At 47.7% G+C, this 25,261-nt stretch overlaps 1 protein-coding gene and 2 long non-coding RNA genes across 4 annotated transcripts; 1 reads left to right on the top strand and 2 right to left on the bottom strand.

Moving 5' to 3' along the window:
- The first annotated feature begins 11 nt into the window (after positions 1 to 11).
- LOC106992625 (uncharacterized) lies at positions 12 to 15,742 on the top strand. Its single transcript, XR_001438648.3, has 3 exons — positions 12 to 150; positions 12,231 to 12,388; positions 13,135 to 15,742. It is a non-coding gene; the product is annotated as an uncharacterized LOC106992625 (long non-coding RNA).
- On the bottom strand, positions 9,943 to 10,812 carry LOC144333315 (uncharacterized). Its single transcript, XR_013401883.1, has 2 exons — positions 10,694 to 10,812; positions 9,943 to 10,522 (listed from the first exon to the last, which is right to left on the bottom strand). It is a non-coding gene; the product is annotated as an uncharacterized LOC144333315 (long non-coding RNA).
- HOXD3 (homeobox D3) lies at positions 14,449 to 24,979 on the bottom strand. Of its 2 annotated transcripts, none has more exons than XM_015110410.3 (3): positions 24,885 to 24,979; positions 19,281 to 19,905; positions 14,449 to 17,419 (listed from the first exon to the last, which is right to left on the bottom strand). In XM_015110410.3, the coding sequence occupies exons 2-3, from the start codon at positions 19,819 to 19,821 to the stop codon at positions 16,662 to 16,664; spliced, it is 1,299 nt and encodes a 432-aa protein (XP_014965896.1). In that variant the 5' UTR covers positions 19,822 to 19,905; positions 24,885 to 24,979; the 3' UTR covers positions 14,449 to 16,661. The 2 variants fall into 2 exon arrangements, 1 of the variants encoding a protein (XP_014965896.1); XR_013401881.1 differs by lacking the exon at positions 24,885 to 24,979 and having other exon boundaries at positions 14,704 to 15,056; positions 16,369 to 17,419.
- Positions 24,980 to 25,261: the final 282 nt, after the last annotated feature.

Raw genomic sequence — 25,261 nt, 5'->3', positions numbered from 1 at the left:
CGCCGCTCCTCGCGCCTGCCCCGCAGCCAACTTAGCCAAAGCAGCCCAGGGCCGCCGCCCAGCGTCCCGGAGCCTTGAGGAGAGCCGTCGCGACCCGGGGTTGCCTGGGCAAGGGCGGGGCGAGAGTGCAGAATGCCTTCTCTTGGACAGGTATTGGGCGAGGTGGGGGGAGAAAGGCAGGATTGGCCGCTTGGGTGAGGGTGAGGGGATGCAGGGTCGCGAGCCGCTTCTGCTCTGGATCGTGGGGGACAAGTCCCTCGGGGGCTGACTATGGGCGTCGCGGCGTGGAAAAGGTTAAACGGGAGCGTGACTCTCGGGCGGTGGAGACTGCTCCTCGCCTACCTCCAGGACAGGTAAAGTTATTCCTCTTCCCCTCTTCTGAGTCCTCTGCGCTTTCGGTTTGCTTGGCACTGATGTTATCCCTCTTCTAAACCTAGAGCAGATGTTTCGTTTTTTCCTTTCTTCCCCCTTTCCTATGACTCATGGAACTACATTTTATGCTGAGTGCCGTGTGCCGGACAAAATTTTCACTTTTTGACTAGGCTTCCTCTTAACGTGACTTTGCAGCTTTGTTATCCCTCGCAATTTGTGGCGGCGTGATGAGGACCAGTGTTGTAGTGCCAGGTTTTGATAAAGTTTCTGCCTTATGGGGTAGTTTAGCAGATTTTCCCCTCCGGCTGGGTTGTTGGAATAAAGAATCCAGAGTCGTGGTGAAACACTCCTTGTGCTCCTATCTGGGAGGCTGGCACAGGCACCCGTGCGGCGCTTGCTTTCACTGAGGAGCTTGTCTGGAGGGCGCAAAGGCTTCCCGGGGACGGGTGAGATCTCAGAGGTTTGGATGGACTTGTACCTCGAAGCAATTAGAGCTTCTGCTCCATCAGATAAGTGCTGCATCGTCTCTTGCGAGTGAAATTTGAGGGCTCACGATGTTAATGGGCTCACGTCTTTCCCTTGATAATATGGTTTTGTGTACTGAGTGTAGAGAGACGGGAAATAAAAGTGCAATTGGCACAGGCAATGAAGAGTAGAAAGGTTACAAAGACCAGCTTTACATTGACAAACTTTCCAATTTCCTATAGTATTTCTTTTAATGTTCCCTTTTTGGGGGACTGTAGGAAAATTACAAATTAGATAAATAGAGGTTGTTTACGCACAGTAGTTATGAAAGATGGTGGTTTCCTAAAACCCTGTGTGAATAAACACTCTAAAGAGTCTACTCAAAGCTTATATCAAGTGCCCTTGAAAACTTAATCTATTACAGCCTCTAAGTTATGGTAACCGAGGTTTTATTATTGTTTTACTGATCCACTTGTCATAAAAGAGCGATTGAGCTGTTGCCTAAAATTCCACTCTGAGGAAGTTTTTAGAATAGGAGCCATCACAGCCCAGGAAGCCAGTTCCTTCCAGGGTTGTGGACTTGTGGATAAACAAAGCCCTACCAAAATGTGAACTACTGATGGACCTGAAGTTGCTGCAAGATAGGGGAGGGGTGTCCCCAGGTTGAGGGGAGCCGGTAGAGGGTGGATGCCTAGGAATGAGCACAAAGTTAAAGAGATCTGTGGTTCCTGCACTGCTGGAGTTCTTGAGTTTGATTGGAAATGGAATACCTGGGCTGAAACAAGCCCTTCAATCTTGATTTTGCTATTTCAGTTTTGTGCTATAGCCAGTCAGATGACAAAGGTCGTAAATATTTATTTATTTATTTATTTATTTATTTATTTATTCGTGCAGTGGCGTGATCTCGGCTCACTGCAAGCTCCACCTTCCCGGTTCACACCATTCTCCTGCCTCAGTCTCCTGAGTAGCTGGGACTACAGGCGTCCACCACCACGCCTGGCTAATTTTTTGAATTTTTAGTAGAGACAGGGTTTCACCCTGTTAGCCAGAATGGTTTTGATCTCTTGACCTGCTGATCCACCCGCCTCAGCCTCCCAAAGTGCTGGGATTACAGGCGTGAGCCACTGCACCCGGCCCTAAATAATTTTTTTTTTTTTTTTTTTTTTTTTTTTTTTTGAGACGGAGTCTCGCGCTGTCACCCAGGCTGGAGTGCAGTGGCCGGATCTCAGCTCACTGCAAGCTCCGCCTCCCGGGTGCACGCCATTCTCCTGCCTCAGCCCCCCCGAGTAGCTGGGACTACAGGCGCCCGCCACCTCACCCGGCTAATTTTTTGTATTTTTTAGTAGAGACGGGGTTTCACCGTGTTAACCAGCATGGTCTCGATCTCCTGACCTCGTGATCCGCCCGTCTCGGCCTCCCAAAGTGCTGGGATTACAGGCTTGAGCCACCGCGCCCGGCCTAAATAATTTTTAAGAAGAGAAAAATAAAAGTTCTTCCCTAGCACCCCAGTTAGAAAATGATAGAGCTCCTCAGCACTAGCTCTATAAATGTAGACACGTTTCTTCACTGCTCTCCTGTGCTATTTATGCAAAAGTAACAGCAAATAAGATGCTGCTGAGTTCACAATGCCCCCTCCTCCACCTCTGACTAGATTTTAATAGCCAGTTTTTACCTGCAAGATGTCCCAGCTCTCACAGTGTTCCCTCAAATGGTACTTATCCTATCACATCTTCTAAGCCTAGAGGCCCCATGGATCAAGAAGGTAGGATGGCTTTGTAAACCTCTTTGGGGAAGACATCCAGCCAGCTGCAACCCAGGGTTTAGGGCAGAAAAGTCAGCCTGACTGTCTGGCAAGTCTGACCAAAACCCCTCAAATTAAGGGCCTTTTCTCTAAGGTTCCAGAAAAATCAGGCTGCCTAGGTGTCCTGGCAGCTTTCATGGCAACAAAGACTAAGTTTTTCCTGCTGGGCATTTGGGGCAAAGGGTGGGTCCTTCCTGATATAATTAGGCCTTGACTTTGATGCACCCATGAGCTATCCACACTAGCTCCATCAGGTAAAATTTTGGAGATTTAGCCTTTCCGAGGGAAGAAAGTGTCCTAAAAAAGAATGAAGTTTTAAAAAATACTGTTTTGTTTTGTTTTCACAACCGTGGGTGAGAGCGAGGGAGAGGTGTTCAATATTTGTTCAGACCCAATAGCATTTCTCTGATAATCGCATGCAGAAAACTACATTCTGTTCGGGCGCGGTTGTTCCCGCCTGTAATCCCAGCACATTGGGAGGCTGAGGTGGGTGGATCACGAGGTCAGGAGATCAAGACCAGCCTGGCTAACATGGTGAAACCCCATCTCTACTAAAAAATAAAAACAAAAATAAAAAATTAGTGGCACATGCCTGTAGTCCCAGCTACTTGGGAGACTGAGGCAGGAGAATCGCTTGAACCCAGGAGGTGGAGGTTACAGTAAGCCGAGATCACACCACTGAACTCCAGCCTGGGTGACAGAGCAAGACTCTGTCTCAAAAAAAAAAAAAAAAAAAAAGAAAGAAAGAAAGAAAAAGAAAAAGCTATATTCTGTTCACGCTTCTCTCCACTCCCTTAATCTCCAAATCCTTGGCATATCCCACACCTTGGGGCTTAGAGTTGGCATCTTCATTCTTGGACTGGTTCTTGACTTGCTCAGGTTGGAAGTCAAGACTCTAGTCATCTCATACTCAAATTCAACAGATGTTTGACAAGGATTTACTATGTAATGACGTTTTATTAGGAGAAAGTTAGGCTAGGGAAAAGACATTCTCAAACCAAAGGAGCTAGAGATTCATTTCTGACACAGGTTTTAGCTATACTATAAATCTACTCTAGAGGAATCTTAATGTATAATTATCTAAGGAGAAGTTGGAAGATATTATTGGGGAAATGTAGAAAGATGTGAATATAGCATATTTTGAGTAACATTAAAGTTTGTCTCTTAGATGTTCACAAAGTATGGGAGAAATGTCTTACTAATTTTATTACTTGTCAAGCCATGAATTCCCCAGGGTCACTTGCCCTGCTGGGTCCTGGTGCTGAGTTCTCCACAGGAGGTGACAGCAGAGGGGCCTGACTACCAGCTTGTGTTTGATGTCGGAATGCTTTGAAATCTCTCCCATCCTACTCACCACAGCAGCCACCCCCTACCCACTCCCTATCCCTTTCATGACTACCTTTCTCTCCCTTTCTAATAACTAGCCTCTTTTCTGCAGACAGAAGTGATAGAGGGTGGCAGTCTGGTTTTCTGTGTGTTTATTTTATTTTATTTTTGAGATGGAGTCTCGATTTGTCACCCAGGCTGGAGTGCAGTGACACGATACTGGCTCACTGCAACCTCCGCCTCCTGGGTTCAAGCGATTGTTGTGCCTCAGCCTCCCGAGTTGCTGGGACTATAGGCGCACGCCACCACACCCGGCTAATTTTTATATTCTTAGTAGAGACAGGGTTTTGCCATGTTGGCCAGGCTGGTCTCGAACTCCTGACCTCAAGTCATCTACTCACCTCAGCCTCCCAAAGTACAGGGATTACTTCTGTGTATTTGAAGTTGTTTTCAAGAAGCTCCAGGTAAGCCCTCTAGACAATTCCCACTATGTTACTGCTTGGAGGCACTTGACCACTTTGAAACTCTTGGCTTCCTAACCCCAAGTCACAGAAAATCTTGTTTGTTGGGGTAAAAAAGAGTGGGTGTCTTTTTTTTCTTAAGCCACATTAAGAGAAAGTGCAGATTAAGATGCAGTTCTCTGTAGCATCCCTCAGTCAGCCTAGGATGGAGGTAGGGATGCAAAGGAGTCCTAAGGACAAGAATTCTAAACCTTTTGGAAATCTGACAATGTGACCTTCCCTGAGGAAAACCATTTAAAGTGCTGTGCCTTTCCCTGAGAATTTTGTGAATGAAAGGCTCACTGGTCAAGCCAGTGACTGACATATGGAGGCATTCAAAAGTGTTTGTTGGACATAAGCAGAGGGGACAGAATGGTGTGTCTTTACCATGACTAATACTGGCTGAAGGATATCTTTAGATTGTTGCCTCCCAAAACCACATCAGGTGGGTAGAAATCACCATAGAATCTTGTTTAAAAGTTCAGGTTTCTTGGGTCACCCCCAGAGACTTTTACTTAATAGTCTGACTCCGAAATGTTTTTTTAATTTTTAATTTTTTTGTAGAGATGAAGTCTTGCCATGTTGGCCAGGCTGGTCTTGAACTCTTGGGCTCAAGTGATTCACCCACCTCAGCCTCCCAAAGTGCGAGGATTGCAGGCATAAGCCACTGTGCCTGGCCTAGGAATCCTTTTTTTTTTTTTTTTTTTTTTTTTTTTTTTGTGATGATGATCCTAAGGCAAGATTTTTTGGAACCACACTTTGAAAAATTATGCTGTAGGAGTTGGGGTGGGAGGGGGCAGGGTGGGAATAAAGGAGATGTTCCTGTGGGAGGGACCATGAATGATGAGAGGTCATGGCTAGCTGGTACATGAGTATACCTAAAAAGTATCCAGAGGTTTGTTGGGTTGTAGAGGTCAATGTCAAGGTAAAACTTAAGTCTACTTGGGCTGAAGTTCTAGAACATATCCTTAAGAAGTGGTCAGTTGGAAGTTTCCCAAGTTTTGCTGACCAATTCGGGCTTTGCAGAGACTGGGCTCACTTCTGCTTCTTGCCGCTTCCCTACCTTGGCTTTGATTATGCCAGGGGTGGTGGAAGAGAAAGAGATTTGTGTCTCCCAGTCTCTTCAGAGAAAATTTAGAGTGGTTCTGAGGCAATGGGAAGAAGGAAGGAGTGAGAATGGGCATCTGAAGAGAGAGGACTCAGCCTTTTTTTTCTTCCATCTCTCAAATTGTCTGGAATATGCCTTTGAGTCCCAGGGATCCAGAGGGGGCCAAATGTCCCTTAGCCTAAGCGATAACTCTATCCCTGGCTAAAGGCTGACCTTTCACAGCCTAAGATGTCAAAGCTAGAAAACACCTTCCAGATAAGCTACATCAAACCCCTAATTTTAGAGAGGAAGTCACTTTACTCAGAGGTTAAAAGAGGTTAAAAGCCATCCTGCAAAAAATGGAACCACCTTGGGTCTCATGACTTTCCACAGTCTACTGCCTCTTCACAGTCGGCAAAGAGGAAGAGGTATAGTAGCCACTCCTTGGCATTGTGGCAGGCCTTGATCCCAAGCAAGCAGAGCAGCGTTCAAGGAGGTGCACTCATTTCCGAGAGGCCCCACAGTCAGTGGCTCTGAGAAGCCTGCTGTTCTGCCAGACTTCTGTAGCCTCATATTGAGTCCTCCTAGAAGAGAGGGTAGAGACAGACCTGGGACCCCACCACCAAGCAAGAGTAAAGAATCCCCTTATTATCGTTGAAGTAGATCAGCATCAGGACCCCAGGGGAACAAAACAACAGGTATCCCAAGATTAATTTTGCTGGATAGAACAAGTATAAATAAGGACACATATGAACACACACAGGCACACCCAGGTTACTTGTACTAACCATTTGTTGTTGTTGTTGTTCCTTTATTATTTTACTCAAGGTGAGTTCCATTTCTTTTTAATGGCATTGTTTTGTTTTGTAACTTTTATTTTAAGTTCAGGGGTACATGTGCAGGTTTGTTACATAGATAAACATGTGTCATGAGGGTTTGTTGTACAGATTATTTCATCACCCAGGTATTAAGCCTAGTACCCATTAGTTATTTTTCCTGATCTTCTCCCTACCCCCATCCTCTGCTCTGTTCCTTTATTATTATTATTATTATTTTTAATTTTTAGGAGACAGAGTCTTGCTCTGTTGCCCAGGCTGGAGGGCAGTGGCGTGATCTTGGCTCACTGCAACCTCCACCCCCTGGGTTCAAGCGATTCTCCTGCCTCAGCCTCTGTGTAGCTGGGACTACAGATGCGCACCACCACACCCACCTGAGTTTTGTATTTTTAGTAGAGATGGGGTTTTACCATGTTGGCCAGGCTGGTCTCGAACTCCTGACCTCAGGTGATCCACTTGCCTCAGCCTCCCAGAGTGCTGGGATTATAGGCAAGAGCCATTGTGCCCGGCCTCTTTTATTTTTTCGAAAGGGTAATACATTTAAATGTGCCTGCTTCAAGATTCAAAGGGTACAAAGGGGTATACAGTGAAAAGTCCTCCTCCCACTCTTGTTCCCAGCTACCTAGTTACCCTTCACATAAGCAACCAACTTGTATATCTTTCCAGAGACACTTTTTACTAGCATCATTTTTATGTGTGTATGTGTGTACTCCACAGATTTTTACACAAATGGTAGCATGCTAGGCAGACTTTTTTGCACCATGCTTTCCCCCCATTGTATCTTTCATACCATTCCATATATATCCACACATAACTTCCTGGATTTGTTGTTGTTGTTGTTGTTGTTTGAGACAGGGTCTGACTGTGTCACTGAGGCTGGAGTACAGTGGTGCAATCATGGCTCCCTGCAGCCTCAACTTTCTCGGGGCTCAGGTCATCCTCCCCACCTCACCCTTCTGAGTAGCTGAGATTACAGGCATGCACAAGCATGTCCAGCTAATTTTTGTATTTTTTGTAGAGATAAGGTTTCATCTCTACAAAACCAGGCTGGTCTCGAACTCCTGGGCTTGAGTGATCTGCCAGCCTTGGCTTCCCGAAGTGCTGGGATTACAGATGTGAGCCCCAGCATCTGGCCCTGGTTTACTTTTATAACTTCATACTGTTCTACTATATACACCTGCCACAGTGCATTTAGCCATTCCCTATCGATGGGCATATAGCTTGTTTTCAACCTTTTGCTATTACAAACACATGGTCAAGCTTTTACCTATTAGAAAAATTTGTAGAAGTGAAATGATTTAGTCAAAAGGTATGTGCACTGTCAGTTTTAATACATTTCTCCACAGAAATAAATTAATTTACACCTCTATCAGCAATATATGAGAGTTCCTGTCTCCTTATGCCTTTGCCGAGTCAATGGGATGTTGAAGTTTTTATGTTTGCCAATCTGATAAGTGAAAAATAATACCTTTTACTTATCCTTATAACATCTCCCAAAATATCTCTCTTCCTTATCTTGAGCCTTTCATAATTCTGTATTACAAATGATAATACTAACATAGAAAAGATAAACAACTTGCTGTAATCATGCCCAGTGTAAATGGCCAAAGTCAGATGTTCAACACTCTTCCCTATACTACACCATTCCACACAGGGCTCAAGGAGGTTCAGAAAAGAGTAGGTGGCTTCAAGCATTCCCTGAAAGACACATGATATTTAAAGAAAAAAAAAAATAAAAGCATGGAAGCTTTCTGACATCTGCTAAAAGACCTCTTCTTTAGTGGTTTGATACCAATAACACATTTCTGCATGAATCATCCAGCGAATACTGCTCTTGAAGGAGAAGGCACTGATTAGCAATTTGATCTGACCTAGTCCTAAACATTAGCTTGGATTCAATATCTAGGAAGCAGTAGGATGTTGTTGTTTTTAGTTTCTCTAAGACATTTCTCACTTGACACCCAGGATCTAAGTATTCATCAGCACGGTGTGAGTGCAGGTGTGTTTTTCCTAGGTTTTAGCTTTATATAGAACACTCACTTGGACCTGGTGAAGATACCAATACCTAACACACATTCCCATACAACTCTAATGATAAACCTATGAGGTAGATATCTTTATTGACTCTTTCACTGGTGAAACTGAAGTCCAGAAAGATTAAGTGGGTTGCTTAGGGCCACACAGTATATCAGTAGCAAAGCAGAAAATACAATGTAGACTGCAACTGAACTCAATAGATTCCTTGCAAAGCCTTCTCTTCTTCCTCCTCTATTCATTTTAGGGAATGACGTGACTCAGTCCTTCAAATCTAGAGGTTACCATCCACAATTCCTCTTTTACTCATCCAGTTGATCACTAAGCCCTGTGAATTCTACCTCTAAATGTCTTTTCTCTTCAGTCTTGTTACTTTAGTTCATGTATCTGCTGTGTTGTTGCAGTCGCTTCCTATTTTGTTCTTCTTGCCTCCTACCTCTCCTTTCTCTAATCAGACACAGCATCCCTGAGCTAGCTTCAAAATACATAACTTCACATCCCAGCTTAAAACCTGCAGTGGCTCCCCACTCTCTACAGAGTACGTCCAGACTCCTTCACATGAGCCCTGTGCAACCTCTCTTTTTAGCCAGGATGACCACACTCCAAAGTACTCTCCTTGTTCCGAGTCCAGACTTTGCTTTTTCCTCCTTCTTTCCTTTTGCATGAGTTGTCCTCTCTACCTGGTATGGCCTTCCCTTCTTGACCTGAAAAACGCTTATGCTTCAGGAGCCTGAATTCACCTCCTCTGAAACTGTTTTTTTGACATTGTAGTACTATTAGTGGCTCCTTTTTTATTAGAGGAACATTTTGACCACACCTCTGTTATAGCACCTGTCATATTGTTTTAGGATTATTTCTCTTCCCTACTAGATTGAAGGGCACACACCATCAGTGACTCGTCTTTGTATCCCAGAGCCCAGCACAGTGTGCATAGGAGCTGTTTACTAGGAATTGGTGAAAGGCAAGGAGGAGAAACAGACTGAACCAAGGACAGCAGGACCAGTAGTTTCATTGCTCAGTGAGTTCAGGACACTGTGTGAGGCTTAATACTTCATCTTGTATCTATCTGAAGCAAGATGATAGAACATTTTTCCAAGCAAGTTAATTTTCCACCCAAGAGGATGAAGGGAGAGAAGCCTGAAGGAAGAGAGGGCAAAGCTAAGGCTTTCTGTCCTTCAGGGACTCTTTCCTGTGGGCTGAGGTAACACATTTAGTAACTTCAGAAACATTTCAGCTGATGTCCCCAAGCAAAAAAGGGTAAAAGGGGAACTAGGCTGGAACTTTGTTAGGATTTACAAAGAGAACAGTATGACCACTCCAGAAGGGTTATAAAAGTGCTCCACCACTAACTCCACCAAACCTTCCTGCTGTAAACAGCTCTAATCCTAGTGACTACCCTCAGAAACTTGCTGTCTATCCCTTTAGGGTGTTCTTAAAATAAGCCGGAAAGAATGGAGGTAAAAATACTGGAGTGTTTCCTCCACACTGGAAAGGAGAGGTGAGTCATATCATTGTGATTGCTGTTTTAAGTATATTTTTATTGTTATGTTAAATGGCATTCAAGTTTAGCTTCAAGTTCAACAGCAGTCTTAGCCTACCTCCTCCCACACAAATACTCCTGCCAGTAAATAGGCACTCTTAAATAAAACAGTGCCTGCGAGAACCTTCTGACCCATTGAAATTAGTCTTGCCCTGCCTTCTGAGGTGGATTCGTTCCTCTCTAGGTGTAGAGCGGTATTTAAGGGTGACACTCGGGCACGCAGGAGGTGTGGCAGGGGGCGGGGAATGCAGGGTCACTGTAGGTCAGGGACGGATGTAGGTGCAAGCGCGTTGGGAGGGCCCTGGGCTCCCTGGGAAGTCCGAGGGCAGGCGGCAGGGCTGGCAGGTGGCAGTGCTGGCCCCCAACGTGAGGCGGTGACGGCGGGCCCTGTGCCCAGGCCCTGCGCTGTGGACCACTGTCCCGGCTGCGCAGCTCCCCAGCAGGCCCCGGGCTCAGGTCGCGCCTTCAGTTAGCGCTCAGCCTGCACGCCTGCCTCTCCTCCGCTGCGGTTGCTGGTCGGATCCCAGCTGGCCCAGACATGCTCTGAAGTAGGAGGAACCGCTGTCGAGCGAAGAGTGCACACCGGGTGATTGATGAACTCTTAATAGAACTAACCTCTCCCGCCCCCCGCCCTAGACACACACAGAGAAATCCTCCACCCCAGCCCCTTCTCCAGTCCTCCTCGCGGGCGAGAGGGGACGCGGCCGCCAGCCGGTAGGGTGATTAACTCACCGTCTGTCTTTGCAAAAGTGCTCCAGGTGGATCAGGAGCACCCGCCCACCCCTCCCGCAGCCTGGCCGCTTGCGGAGGCGCGGAGAGCGCGGAGCGAGCGCGCGCGTCACATGGCGGCGCGGACCTTTGTGCCGCGCGCCCGCCAGACCGCCCAAGAGGCGGCGGCTATTGTTCCCCGCCGGGGCCCGGGGCGCCCTGAAAAGGGGTCCACGCCAACCCCCTCCCCAGCGTGTCCTCAGGTCCAAGGACGGGTGGGGCTTCCTTTGTGTGTTCTCTGGAAGGGGCTGGGATGGCATCGTTGCTGCCCCAAGGGGTAACCGAGGGGGGTTGAGGGAAGATGGTACCAGCTCCCTAGAGCTCAACTCACCAGACCTACTCTTCGGCTCGGCCCTTGCAGAGGAGGTGGAGAGGGGTATGGTATTTGTAGGGCAGCGCTGTAAACAATGGAGCCATCAAAAGGCATTCTACCAGCCTTCTCACCAACCACGCACATTCCTGGCCCAACAAGCCCTCCTGGCCTGGTTTTGAGCCCTGCTTCCTAGGTAAAAACACTCTGTACCAGAACTCTCCATGTATTCTGGTTTAAATTAGGATTTAAATTCTTCTGGCCCTTACTAACGTTAAAACACAGCTTTTATGATTCTCCAGATAGTCTTTCCTTAAAATAATCCAGGAACCAATCAGGACATTTTGCCCAAGATCTAGGACAGGAAGACTCATGCAGTAACTCCTGCCTTACAGATCTGGGGGCCCTTCACCTGCCTCTGCTACTGCAAATGATTGGATATTCATCTGCCTTGGCTTTTCCCTCATGTGTGGAAATAATTTTGTTCACTCTGTTTCATGCTGGACCTGGCCTGAAAATGGGCCCTTATGTTGTCTTTGCACTTTCCAACTTGCCAAGGTAGGTGTGAAACCTGAGGGAAGTTTTTAGGAATAGGCTTTAGGCCAGGTACTTAAGTGCATTTGTTCCTAACCTTGGACTCCAAAGATAAGGGCATTTGTAGCTGGAGTGGAAAACAAGGGAACATGAGAACTAAGATTTCGTCCTCTGTGATGATACTCATCATTCACTATCCTTCTTCTCCAGCATCACCAGTGCAGAAAGTGCAGAATATGTACCCAATTTTTTTTTTTTTTTTTTGAGATAGAGTTTCACTCTTGTTGCCCAGGCTGGAGTGCAATGGTGTGATCTCAGCTCACTGCAACCTTGCCTCCCAGGTACAAACGATTCTCCTGTCTCAGCCTCCCAATATACCCAATCTTTCTCCTTCCTATCCAGGCCTTCTGCAAGAGAGATCTAAGAACCAGCCCTCAAAGATAGTAATACAGGCTTAGCTAGTGACAACCCAGTCTCAGCTCCCTGTTCCCAAAGTGTCTAGGAATAGGGCCACTCACCCAAGCCCTACATATATACTCTCTCTGGGAAGTTGCAGTGCCTTGAAGTGATCAGGCCATAGGCCTGTGAAGACTGGGGTCGTCCATGTCCCTTCCTGCCTGCTCACAAACTTCTGTTCTTCCTATTCTTTTCTTTCAGTTTCTGAAAGAAGGACCAAAGTAATGCCAAGAACTCCCAGATGAAGAGGACCTTCCTTAGACCTGTAACAGATTCACTACTTGACTTCAGAGGGAAGTTTCAGCTAATTCTCAGGAAAAGGTCAAAACAGGCCTGTGACTGTCCCTCCAATACTGAAGGTATAAACAAGCTTCTGGCTCCCCCAGGTCAAGCAGAGGAACACTTTTTATTAGAATGAAGGGTTACTTCTTTGTTATTCAAACACACACCCACACACATCCTCTTTAGTCTCCCTAATGAAAAACCTCAACAGATGGACAGCCTGAGCTCCCAAGTCCTCAGGCTGAGAAGATGCGCACTTCACTCAAGGGCCAGTGGGCTGGTACAGACTAGGGAAGGGAAAAGGGACAAAGGCTGCTAGTATAGGTAATCACTATCTTTTAATACTCCTAACACACAGAAATTCGAAAAATCTTGTTCAGCAAGGTTAGCAGCCTCTGGAGCCTCAGAAACTAATTTGGCTGATGTGTCTCTGATAGGGAGCTTGGGGCTGAACCAAGGGGAAACATTCTCCTCCTATATTCTCTCCTCTCTCTCATTTGAAAGCCTGTACAAAGAAATGGTACAAATGGATGGTTAACTTAATGATTCCATCAGAGGCAGATTTTTCTCTGTCAGGTCCCTGGATGAGGTACAGATCTGAAAGCCAGGAGGCAGAATATGTACTTAATTGCCCTTTCTGACCTGCTTACCAGTGGCCAGGACTACTCTCCAGGCCTTGCTGCTGCCACTTCCCTATTCTCCCTGGCTAGTTCAGCTGGGTCTCAGCACTTCAACTCCTGGCGGGATCCTGGGTTTTTCTTGGTTGCAGGGAAAGCTCTCACTGTCTGCATCTCCTTCCCCACCCCCACCTCCTGTTTTGCAGCTGGCCATTCTGGCTGCCTCACAGCTCTCCTGCCTTAATTCACATTTGATTGCCTGGACAGAACCACCAAGAATGTCCAGACGACTGCCACCCGTCACCCATGGGCCTGAGATCCTGCCCTGATGCCTTTCTTCAGACCCCGGGAGGACCCACAATCTCCCTGATCCCCACCTTCCCCAGAGTGGTCTCTATAGGAAAAAAGCAGAGCTAGCTAAGGCCTGAGACAGAGCCATTTCTTCCCCTTGGGCAAACGAGGTAGACCCTCCCAGAGACCAATGCCGGAGAAGCCCGGCCCCGATCTCCCTTTATATGGCCTCCCCCATCACGGAACCCGTGGGAAAACCTGGCACACAATGGCGCGGCTGCTCCGGGCACCCTCAACCCAGCGCCCTACGGCAAGGCCTGGAGCAGCCTGGTGGTCTTGGTGCGTTCCCTTTGCCCTCCCCCCAACCCTCCCCGAGCACCCGTCCCGGGAGAGAGACCCTGGCTAGGGTGGAAGTTGCCTCCCGCAAAGGGCGCTGTTGCTGGGGCTTCCCCTCCCCCATTCTCTTGTTTTTCTGCTTCTGAGACTCGGAAGGGAGGTGGCAGGCGCCTCCACAGCCGATAGAGCAGCTATTGTGACCTTCCCTTGCAGAGCGGGAACCCAGCCGAGTGTGTACCGCCGGCGGTGGCGGGGGAGGAGGCGACTGTGTGTGCAAACCTCAGTCGCAGAGGGGGTGGCACTGGGAAATAAAGGTTTGCAACCTCAGGCAGTTGGGCCCTTCAGAGGGCGTTTGGTTGTGTTTAGACTCGGGTGCTTTCTAACACTAATTGCAGGCTCAAAAGGAGCGGAATTTATAGCGAAGGCCAAGGCGGCTTGTTTATAATTTATGAAGTTTTAAATGGCTGTGCCGCGGGCCCCAACTTTCTCCTGGGCTGGCAGCCGCGCGGAAACGAGCCCTCCCACGGCTCGCCGCCCACCCCCACCCACGCCCCTCAGATAAGTCTCACGCCAATGACAGGAACAGATCCGAGCCATTCTTAGAAGTCTCGGGAACCTCCAGAGGTGAGAGAAGGTGGCAGATTTGGTCCAAGCCCTCACCCCACTCGAGAGGAGGGCATCAGGGAAGGCTGCGGCTGCCCGGAGAGGAAGCCCCCGATCCCACACTTCCTTGGAGCCTGAGTGTGAGAGGAAGCTGATGTCAGCCGGGCTAGACACCGTTTAAAGTCTAATCCATGAAACCCTAAGCCGCAAATGACACTTGGGGCTTTGCAGACACCCGCAGACTCAGCAGATACTCCTGCGGTAACACACTGTGCTGGAAAACGCCTGGAGCCATGATACATTATGTATTTTTATTATTATTTATGGTAGGAAGAGGAGATGAGGGAAAATCGGGCTGAATCTAAGCAGCCTGACAATTCAACTATTTAATATCTAGCCAGTTAAGAAAGGTGGTTGTAATCCCTGCAAGGCAGTGAGCTCTTCTTTGATTTCGCTAATTGCTTAAAAAATAAATTCTTACAAGACAATTAGAAATTCTGCCTATGGATGCAAATTTCATAGAAAACAATGTTAAGCCTTGAAAGTGGGTAAAATATGCCTTCGATTGAAGTCATTTATTCTGTTGATACACTTCTACAACATATATATTTTAAACCTGCTCAGATAGAGTGAAATTTAGCAAAAGGATATCCCCGCCCACCCTCAAATCTAACATGCCATTTTAAAAACAGCACAAAGGAACAAGGAAACTAAATATTATTTTGAGCCATCATTACTTAGTGAAATACAAACATCCAAATAGAAACGATTGTTGTTCCACCAGAAGATTAGAAGTTAAATTATTTCCACACAATAGGAATTTCACCTTGTGTCATCGGGGATGTAGTAGGAGTTGCATTATTTGTCAAACCAAATAGAGATGCGTGGGCTGACTTTGCTGAAATACAAAAGAATTGAACCTTATCAGAAGGCGTTTTCTAAGTGGCCCCTCCCATAGAAGCAGGGAAGTTGTCCACCCCTAGCAGAAGCCACATTATTTACAAAATGGTTATAAATCCTTGAAGACATTTTTGCCCATTTTGTACAAAGTAACAGGAGTAAACAAGGTGTTTATACTTATTATGTTTCATTAATGAAACTTTTATTACTTTACGTCATGGGGAATGCTTGTTTTCTTTAGAAATGAACTAATGATCACTACAAAGGAAGAATTCATGACAGCATTTCCTAGAGAAAAAGCTTAGGTGCACGTCTCCAAATGATGGTTTCTTTTTCTACACCTTAGCTTTTTCATAGCTCAATTTTTCTTACAACTTCTCTTGTGTTTTTTCTTTGATTGTCAGTTTTCTTTCAAAGTTTATTTTTTGTTACTTAATGCAGAAAAGTGAGCTCTGGCCTCCCCAGTGTAAAAGTCAATTGTGTCTAGAAAGAGGGCAGTAAAAACAGCAAAGCAGGCGCTGCTTTCAAAAAGCCCTGTCCAAATCATCCTGCCCAGAACCTTTTTAGGTTTGCATCCTCATTTCCCCCTCCCCTAATTTCAATAGCTGGAAAGTAATCAAGTATCCCCAGAACCAATTTATGCACTAGACTCCAAATAAATAAAGTAATTTTTTCAAAGTGTCAGTCTGTTTTGGGGCCTTCCATAGGGATTGTGCGAGATAAAGGCATAGTGATCTGCTTGCAAGTGTGCGTGATTAACACAGATACACTTCCGACTGAGAAATTTTTTTATTCTAAATATTTGTTTCAATAGTACCAGACAATTTGAAATCAATAAGCTGTGGTGAGGGCTGTGTTTTTTGAGAAATGACCAACGTGTGTTGTGCCACGCCACCGGGCTTCCTGACTCTACCCATGAAGGACAGTTTGCGGTCTTAATGCTTTACATCAACTACAAACACCAGCCACGGTTACGACTGTTCAAAACTACTCTCTCAACTAGTTCAGACCAAAGGGGACTAAGGAGGTAAAATGTGGCCCCCACGGCCTGGAAGCGAATTTCTAAGATCGGCTGGAGAAATCTACAAATATACACATAAATACATTCAGACAAGGATAAATAATCAGGGAAACGAAATGACTCGCTTCAAATAATAAATACAGATAGTTTAGTCCGATGCAATCCTTACAGGACAGGAAGGAGAATATAAATTAAGATCTCCGAAACTAAGCTAGACGTGGGCCAGGCCCAAGACTCTCCAAGCTCTGGTCCCTCTGTAGGGCGCGCCGCCGATGGGTCTCAGACTTACCTTTGGGACACCATTACCAGATTAGAGTCCCTCGGTCCGCAGTATGTGGCACTGTCAGGTTTACAGGGAAGGATCCTTGCGGCTGATTTATGGCGAGTCACCCAAAGGAAGACGTCCATGCAGGGGAGGCTCGGTCGCCTGCGCCTCCACTGCTGGAGGCCTGAGACCCGGGAGGCGGAGGCAGGGCAAGAGCAGGGAAGGGGGTTCCCGAACTGCCCCGCGGGTCCCGCCCGCCACCCCACCACTACAGCAAGAGAGGTAATTGCGCCGCGAGTTCAGGCCGGCGGCGGCCGCTACAGATGCGTCAGTTTGGGAGCCTCTGGCAGTCGTCCCTGAGACGAGTGGTGGGCGGAAAGATCTGTGTAGGTGGGATGAGGGTCGCACGGTCCATGGTGATGGTTGCCTGGAATCTGCGCGGCGCAACTGTAGTCCACACTTGCCGACGACGGGTGCGAGAGGTGGCCCAGGTTGAAGACAGGCCCGGACGCGGGCGCCATGGACTCGACGAAGTTGCCGCCCACGTACACCGGGCTGCCCTGCAGGTTGGCGCTGGCAAAGCCGCCGCCGTTGCTCGCCATGGGATGAGGCTCGAACTCCGGCGCCGCGTAGCGCTTCTGTTGTGGCAGGCAGCTGCTGAGCGGCGCCGTGTAGGCGGCCAGGCCGTACATATTGGGCTGTGATTTGGCGAAAGCAGGCGGCGAGGGCGCGTCGTAGGCCAGGCCGGGCACTGGCGGCAGCTGGCCGGAGTAGGCCACGTGGCCAGCGGCGCCGCCGAGCGGTGGGCTGCGCTCAGGTGACTGGCCAGCCGGCGAGTGCAGGATGCCCTTGGCCTTCTGGTCCTTCTTGTACTTCATGCGCCGGTTCTGGAACCAGATCTTGATCTGGCGTTCCGTGAGATTCAGTAGGTTGGCCATCTCCACGCGGCGCGGCCGGCACAAGTAGCGATTGAAGTGGAATTCCTTTTCCAATTCCACCAGCTGCGCGCTGGTGTATGCCGTGCGTACCCGCTTGGATGCTGGGCCTGGCGGGCTCTTGTCCTCGCAGCTCTCTCCTGGGCAGGGAGGGAGAGAGGGAGGGCGCTGAGCGAGTGGGTGGGGACCCTCAGGACTGGAGAGGGGTGCTTCCCTGGTTCTCTTTTCCTCCTCCCTCCCCCCACCTCCAATCCTGGCTGGGGTGGGGAGGTATTATTTGAGAGGTATGATTCCAAGGGGGAATTCACCTACCTACCTACCCCCTACTAGGCCTACCTATCAGTCGCACCTGAAACCCCCATCAGCCTTCTGAGATCCGGTTCACTCTGCCCACCCTCTCCCCTGCAGCCCAGTCCATCATCCCATACCCACCCAAAGGCCATGAAAGAGTTTAATGAGAGACCAGGAACAGCTGGTAAGGCCTCCCCCTGTCAAAGAAGGGCCAGACTCCTTTGAACACTCCTCCCAGCCTCTGCTGCCAGGGGTGGGGTGTGGAGAAGGAAAGGAGGAAGAAATAGTTCCAGCCTGCCTTGCTTAGGAGCTAGCTCCTTGGCAAAGTCCCCCACCAACCCCCAGCAAAGTATGGGGATGGAGATCTTGGCACCCCACTGCAGCCCAACTGCTCCCAAAGCCAGGGAGGTGACAAACCAAAAAATAAAAAATAAAAAAATAAAAACCAACCAACCAACCAAACAAACAAGCAAAAACACTGCCTGGGTGTTTTAGGGAGTCCAAGGCCAGGCTGGAAGTGTTTTGAGTATTCACAGTGCTAGAAGCAGCAGCCTCAACACTGGCTTTTACTACCCTGCCACCTCTCAGCTGCTTGTCCACTCCCTCCCAGGGAAGACAAATGGATTTCTCCTGGGAGGGAGGGCCTGAGCCTGCAGCTGAGGAAGGAGGGGTAGGAAAAGGAGGTTGCAGGCAGGAGAATACCTTCCCCCTAGGAGCAGCAGCCCCAGAAAGCATCAGGCAAACCAGATCCCTGATAACAAGCCACACCCCAGGCCCCAAACTTGCCCTGGACCGGGAAGCAAGTTCATCTACCTGAAGATAAACCACATCAGATACCACATGGTCAGAAAATTTCAGGAACCAAGCAGTCTAAGCAGAGAGAAGGAATGGCCCTCAGAGCTCCTGGCCATGCCTATCTTCTACAAGATAGGGTGGACCTAGAGAAGGCCCCAACTGGAGGGTCTCCCCTTCCAGTTAGAGAAATCCAAGGCTGTTATTGTCTTCCAGAATATCCTCTCCTACTAGGACAGGCACCTCCCCATTATGGATTTGCTGGAGTGGGAGAATTGGGCCAAGGTGGGCCAAATAGAGACTCGTGGTTATGCTTAGCAGCCCTTAAAGCCAGACTGGTTGGATTCAAACTTTGCAGTTTCATGATCTTGGGCAAGTTGCCTATCCTCTCTAACAGTTTTCTTATCTGTAAAATGAGGATGTTATCATATACCTACCTCAAAAACTTCTTTGAAAAATTAAATTAGATGATGCTTAGAAAGTGCTTAGTATAGTACTTTCTAAGATTTTAGTTTTTATGAGTTTAAGGGAATGAGATTCATGTGATATGGGCTATGTAACCACCTAGTCTTGGGGATTGTAATACCTATCTTCAAATCTTGAAGAGCTGTTGGGTGGAAGAAGGAACGGAGTTATAATTAGCAGCCCAGGAAAACAGACATGCCCATATAAGGAAGCACTCTCTATTAATAGCTATAAGACCTGTCCACCAATAGCACCAGCAGCCTGGAATGGAAGGGAGCACCCTGTCACTGCAAGGTCATGACCCCAATCAGGAACACTAAAAAAAAGAACATTTGGACATAAGTAGGAATTTAGACTTATAACCTCCAAGGTTGCATTTCCAGCCCTGACTAGGCTTCCTTGGGTCAATCTGGAGGGGGCTTGGTCTGGGGGTGAGCCACCTCAGGGAGCTACCTGCAGTGGCACAGCTGTTCTTCTGCTTGGAGTTCTGTCGAGACTCTTTCATCCAGGGGAAGATCTGCTTGCTGATGGTGGCTGAGGAGCTAGAAGCATTGGGCCCACCTTTGGGCTTCTTGGCAGGCACTCCACCTCCAGGATTGGTGGGTGAAGATGGGGGCAGGGTCGGTGGTGGAGGAGGGGGTTGTGGTGGCTGCTGCTCTGAATTCAGACCAGGAGGCTGGCTGCTACCACCTCCACCCTGGCTGTTCCCAGTGCCAGGCCGCATGCAGCTGCCATTGAGTTCAGCTCCTTTGTGGGCTGGGGCTCTCAGAGGGGCAGAGCTCTGGATGGAGCAGGCAGAACCTGGATAGTCAGTGTCCAGGGAGTTGGCAGCAGCCGGGGGTGGGTAGGGCTGGTGGGGGTTGCTGTAGCCATAAGTGTCAGTGGTTTTGCTGTAGCCATAGCCTCCAAACAGTCCTGGGTTTTCATAGTAAGCAGCCTTCTGCATTGTGCACTCAGGAAGCTCCAGGGCCTGTTGACCCTGCTCAAATAACATTGACTACCACTGTATTCTTCACTGCCACCTCCAATGTCTGCTAAATCCTGAGAGAGCTGGGCCAGCCCCCAGGCTCCAGGTGACCTGTCAGAAGAAAAGCAAGAGGCCCCAGAGGGAGTGTCATTGGCAAGACCAGTCAATATAAAAGGACTAGCCCATGCTCTTTGCATCCCACCCACTTCATGGTGGGGAGACAGGCAAGGTGCTGGATCTGAGTTTATTATTTATTTATTAGCACAGTGTCTTGCTTGTTGCCCAGGCTGGAGTGCAGTGGCTTGAACATGGCTCACTGCAGCCTCAATTTACTGGGCTTAAGCGATCTTCCCACTTTAGCCTGGTGTTAATAGCTATTTCAGAGTATTTCAAAGTCTCAGCTACTCTGCAGTATTAATAGCTATTTCAGAGTATTTCAGAGTCCCAGCTACTCTGCAGTAGCTACAGGAGTACACCATGTCTGGCTACATGCCTTAGTTTTTTGTTTTGTTTTGTTTTAGATGGAATTTCGCTCTTGTTGTCCAGGCTGGAGTGCAGTGTCATGATCTCATCTTACTGCAACCTACGCCTCCTGGGTTCAAGTGATTCTCCTGCCTCAGCCTCCTGAGTAGCTGGGATTACAGGCACCTGCCAACACACCTGGCTAATTTCTTGTATTTTTAGTAGAGACAGGGTTTTGCCATGTTGGTCAGGTTGTTCTTGAACTCCTGACCTAAGGTGATCCACCCGCCTCCGCCTCCCTAAATGCTGGGATTACAGGTGTGAGCCACCGCACCTGGCTCTTAGTTTTTTTTTGGTTTTTTGTTTGTTTGTTTGTTTGTTTGTTTGAGACGGAGTCTCGCTCTGTTGCCCAGGCTGGAGTGCAGTGGCATAGTCTTGGCTCACTGCAAGCTCCGCCTCCCGGGTTCATGCCATTCTCCTGCCTCAGCCTCCCGGGTAGCTGGGACTACAGGCACCCGCCAGCACGCCCGGCTAATTTTTTTTGTATTTTTAGTAGAGACAGGGTTTCACCGTAGTTAGCCAGGATGGTCTCAATCTCCTGACCTCATGATCCACCCGTCTTGGCCTCCCAAAGTGCTGGAATTACAGGCATGAGCCACTGCATCTGGCAGATTTTATGAAGTTTAACTTATTTGAACCTCTGGAAAAATCAGAAGGAATTTTTCCTAAATGTAAGAAGAGTTTCCTTTTTAGCTCAACTCTAGCTGAGGGAAAGGGCTTCCCTCTACCTCCAGATACAATTTACTTTCTTCAAGATTGTCCATTTAGTCTTTATTCTGTGCAGAAAAGCACTTATAGCCTCAGACATTTTGTTGGCTGATTCTCCCACTAAACTGTAAGCTCCTTGCAGGGAGGGACTGTGTCATTTGTCTGTATATTTCGGACATCCAGCACAGTGCCCTGCATGTAGTTAGTGCAATAAATGCTTATTGAATAGGTGAATTAATAAGTGGATCAATCAGTCAATCATTGGGTCAGCACAAAGTTTTGATGGGAAATGAAAGTCCTATAACACGCTCAGAACAGCCAGAACTTAAAAAAAAAAAAAAAAAAAGTGTCTCCCCCACCTTGTTTCAAAATCACAGCATCTTTCATGAAATCATCCAGATAGTCCACTTAGCAATGACAGAGTGAAAATCAGCTGAGTTAGCTCTATGAATCAGCAGTGTAAAATCTATAATGTAGAAACTAGGGGATAAAAACCAACAGGAGGACTTGCAGACTTCCAGACTCATTTTGAGGCTAGAAAATGTTTCTTCTCTTTCATCTACATTTTTCTAGACCTTTTACTTTTGACCTCCCACTACTTTTAAATGGATACCACTGAAAATGGGCAAAGAGATCTAGCATTTGAAATGCATGGAACATGGGTGAATGGAGAATGCTTTATAACTTTATTATTTTTACCTTGGATCTATTGTATAAATAGATATTATTATTGACATCTGCTCTGGATAATCTATTCTACCCCACCTCCCACCCAAACCACAACCAATGAGAGAACCTTTCATGACATGATGAATGGACCCAGAAATAGAAGAAGAAAAAAAAGCTAAGAAAAATTCTACCCCTTTTGTATTCCCTTCTTGATGGGGGTTTCCCTTCTCACCCTCCCTCCCTACTTCTTCTGAAAGGCTCCTAAAGAGTTAAAGTATAACTAATACCATTCAATCACTTTGTTTGATAAAGAAAACTCATAGGTCAGCTCCCTGGTCTCAATTCTTTATCTGTCTTTCAGGCAACTTTCCTTCCTAGAAACTCTTCCTGGTTTCCATCCTGGTCATCGTGATGGACCACATCATCTAGACAGCTTATGTGGCCTAGTGGATTTGACCACAGGTACCAAAATGATTCACTAGTTTTCCCTCCACCTTCACCAAAGAGCCTAACCCAATTTTTAAAATTATTCTAAATAGTCTTTGGTAGGTAGTGTTGTTGTCCTTTTTTTATTTTGGTTTTAGAATATAAGTGAGTATGCCATTTGTCTTGATGAGGAACAGGCTCTTAATACCAAGATATTATGTTGTAGAAATTGTTTCCGTTATTGTTCTTAAATGTATGAGGTAGGATATCTACTTAACAAAGCAGGACTTAATCTTTCTTTTGATTAATTTTGTATATCATACTCTGTTAACAGTTACTGGGTGTCAAATGGACAGCTAAGTCTTCATTCTGTGACTAATATTTACATATGTTTGCCCCCTGCTAAAAAAAGAGGCACTCTGGATTTGGTTGTGTTTCAGGCTTTTCTGGTATCCTGCTTTCAGTCTTAACCCTCTGGAGGCCTAATGGTGAGACACTCAGACCACCAGAACTTGCTGCTGCTCTGTCATTCCATTTACAACCGTGGAAGCAAAACATCCCCCCTCCTGCCTCCCAAGTTGACAAAGTTGATATAGATAGGTGAACCACTCACGTTAAAATAGCTTATTTAGGAACTGACCAGTTCTTCTGGGACAGATGGCTTTATATATATATTTGCTCCTATGGCATATTCCTAGAAAAAGTTCTGTGTACAGACCTCAAAAGTACAAATATTGGGCAGCTTCCTGAAAAACCAGTCTGTTTTCCTGTTTACACTGTCTTAAGAAATTTCCCACTCAATGACAATCCACCACCTTAATGTCCATTTCCCCCAAAAGCAAGAGCCAGTGGTGGTGCTGTCCTTACTGGAAATGGCTTTGCAGCCCCCCAAAAATGCAGCTTCCCAAAAGTGATCCCTCTTAAAACAAAACCTGAGAATATAGTTACAAAACTGGTAAAAAGGCTTATTTCTTTTCAGAAATCCCTACTCCTTGTGAACTCTGCTTGAACCTAAAAAGCAGGAACGGGTCATAAATCACTTGGACAATGGTCAACTGTTCAGTGGCTCATCTTTTCGATCACCCCCTCACCCTTTTTTTAAAGCCTTTCTTTTCTCGCCCTTTGGTACCTTTGCTCATTTGGGCTCCAAGACCCAAATGCCTTGGGGTGAAGATGAGCCAGTGTTGGGGGAGGGGTGGTCGAGCAGGACTTCGCATTTCTTCCAAGTCCTCAGCTGCCCTTTCCTCTCCCTCCTCCTCACCTCCACCCTCTAACCCAGGGAACTGGCCAGGGCAGCCTCGCCAAAATCCGCCGGCGCCATCCCCTGCTCCTCCTGGGAAAGGGGTGCCAAATAGGTCTGGCTCGCCCTTTCTTGCGGTGCTGGGAAGTTGCCCAACTCAGCTTGGAGGCCCAACCGCAGGCCGGGAATACAGGGCAAAACGGTCTCCCGCCGGAAGGAAGGTATACTCTGAGCGGCCACCGCCCGCTTCCCCGGCCCCGCCGGTCCGCCGCAACCACTGCGTCTCTGAAGCAGCCGAGCCCTGATACTTGCTCACTGCACTTAATTCTACCAGAGATCAATACCTAATATGATACCAAATAAATAAAAGGCGCTCACAGCGACCAGGGGACGGGGTTATTAAGCAGCTGGAGCTCTCACGGTGCATATCAATGCACCTGTCATTGTGGTTTGTAGCAAAATTTATGACTGCGACCACGGCAGCAGTAAACGCTTCAGTAAGGAATGAAAAGAAAAACACTTCCCAAGGCCCGGCACTTTTCAGAAGTGGAAAGCAGGCTCCGCGTAGGAGGCAGCGCAGCAAAAGAATTCCCTACTCCGCACTTTTCCCGCTCTTGCACCCTGCGAGCAGCAGGATTATATAAAGTGACCTGCGGCCTGCCTCTGCTAGCAGCTCTGCTCGGCGGCCGGAGGCGGGAAGAACATGCGCACCCTTGCCGGGGACTAAAAATCTGCTGCCCGTCGTGACCTCGGACGCCGGGAGGCTAGTCTGACTCGCGGAGGCCGGCTTGGGGCTCGCTAGTACGCCCGCCCGTGGCAGTGGAAAAGCTGAGGGGGCTTGGGAAGGGCGGGGGCGCCAGGCGCCAGGCTGTGACTAGCGCTGCAATCGTTGTAAATCACCGATGGGTAGAGTCAGCCCATCCAAGTTGAAAGAGAGGGGGAAGGAGATGGAGGTTTCGGTCAGTTTCTCTCAAAATCCGCTAGTGCTCGAGCTGGTCTTGGCGTCTTTCCCCGTTTTGCCTAAACCAGGGTCAGAAGCCCACGGATCTCTTTCTGGCGGCCAACACTTTCGCTGAGCATCCCCACGAATTCACTGGAACCGAGCAACGATTCTTCCTTTCCTGTTGGCTTTGCCACTTCGGGATTCGAAACCACTGGTTTTCGGGTTTGCTCGAAAGGGGACTTCTTTGCTTTCTGCCCAAGTTCTCCCATCTCTAAGCTTGAGTCTCTTTTGCTCTATGAGAAGCCCTGGACGCGCCTTCTAAATCACTCTTATTTAGCCCAGATAACTCAATACTGTAATGCACCCTGTATTTAAGGCACTGGGCTTGCCCCATTAAAGCGCCATAAATTTGAAGACCAATGATCGGTTTTCATGTAATGGGTGGCAGTTCGTACTGAAATGACCCACTTCAAAGCTGCCCTTTGTTCTATGTCTTGATGTATGAATTTTGAGATGGCCACCTTGAGTTGCAGGACAGATGGAAATGTAGTGGAAATTATTTTTTAAATGATGCCCACTCACCACAATTATGTATGTGTGTGTTTTCTTGAATTTTGTCTTTATCTCTTTTTTTTTGTAGGCTCTTCAGGTTTCTTTTGATATCTGTGGAGGCGAATCTGGAACAAAATGGAAAACTCTCAGTAGCAGCCGGTTCTTGCTTACAAACACTTACATGTTGAAGGGCTTTTCCCACTTGAAGGATGTCATAGTCAATGTGATTATTGTATATGGTACCCGTGACCATCCAGACGCCTTCTCCCCAGCAGAAAGCAGACTCAGTTGGCTCCTGGGGAGCGAGGGCCGCTTTAATGCCAAAATCCATGGCTGGACGGGGGAGGGGAAGGCCTGGACCTGAGGGAAGCACCAGACCCTCTAGCCAGGTGGGTCAGAGGTGCGGG

The sequence above is a fragment of the Macaca mulatta genome, chromosome 12, assembly GCF_049350105.2.
Source record: "Macaca mulatta isolate MMU2019108-1 chromosome 12, T2T-MMU8v2.0, whole genome shotgun sequence".
Taxonomy (NCBI): Eukaryota; Metazoa; Chordata; class Mammalia; order Primates; family Cercopithecidae; genus Macaca; species Macaca mulatta.
The sequence above is the reverse complement of the archived record's forward strand: the minus strand, read 5'-3'. Positions and strand labels throughout refer to the sequence as shown.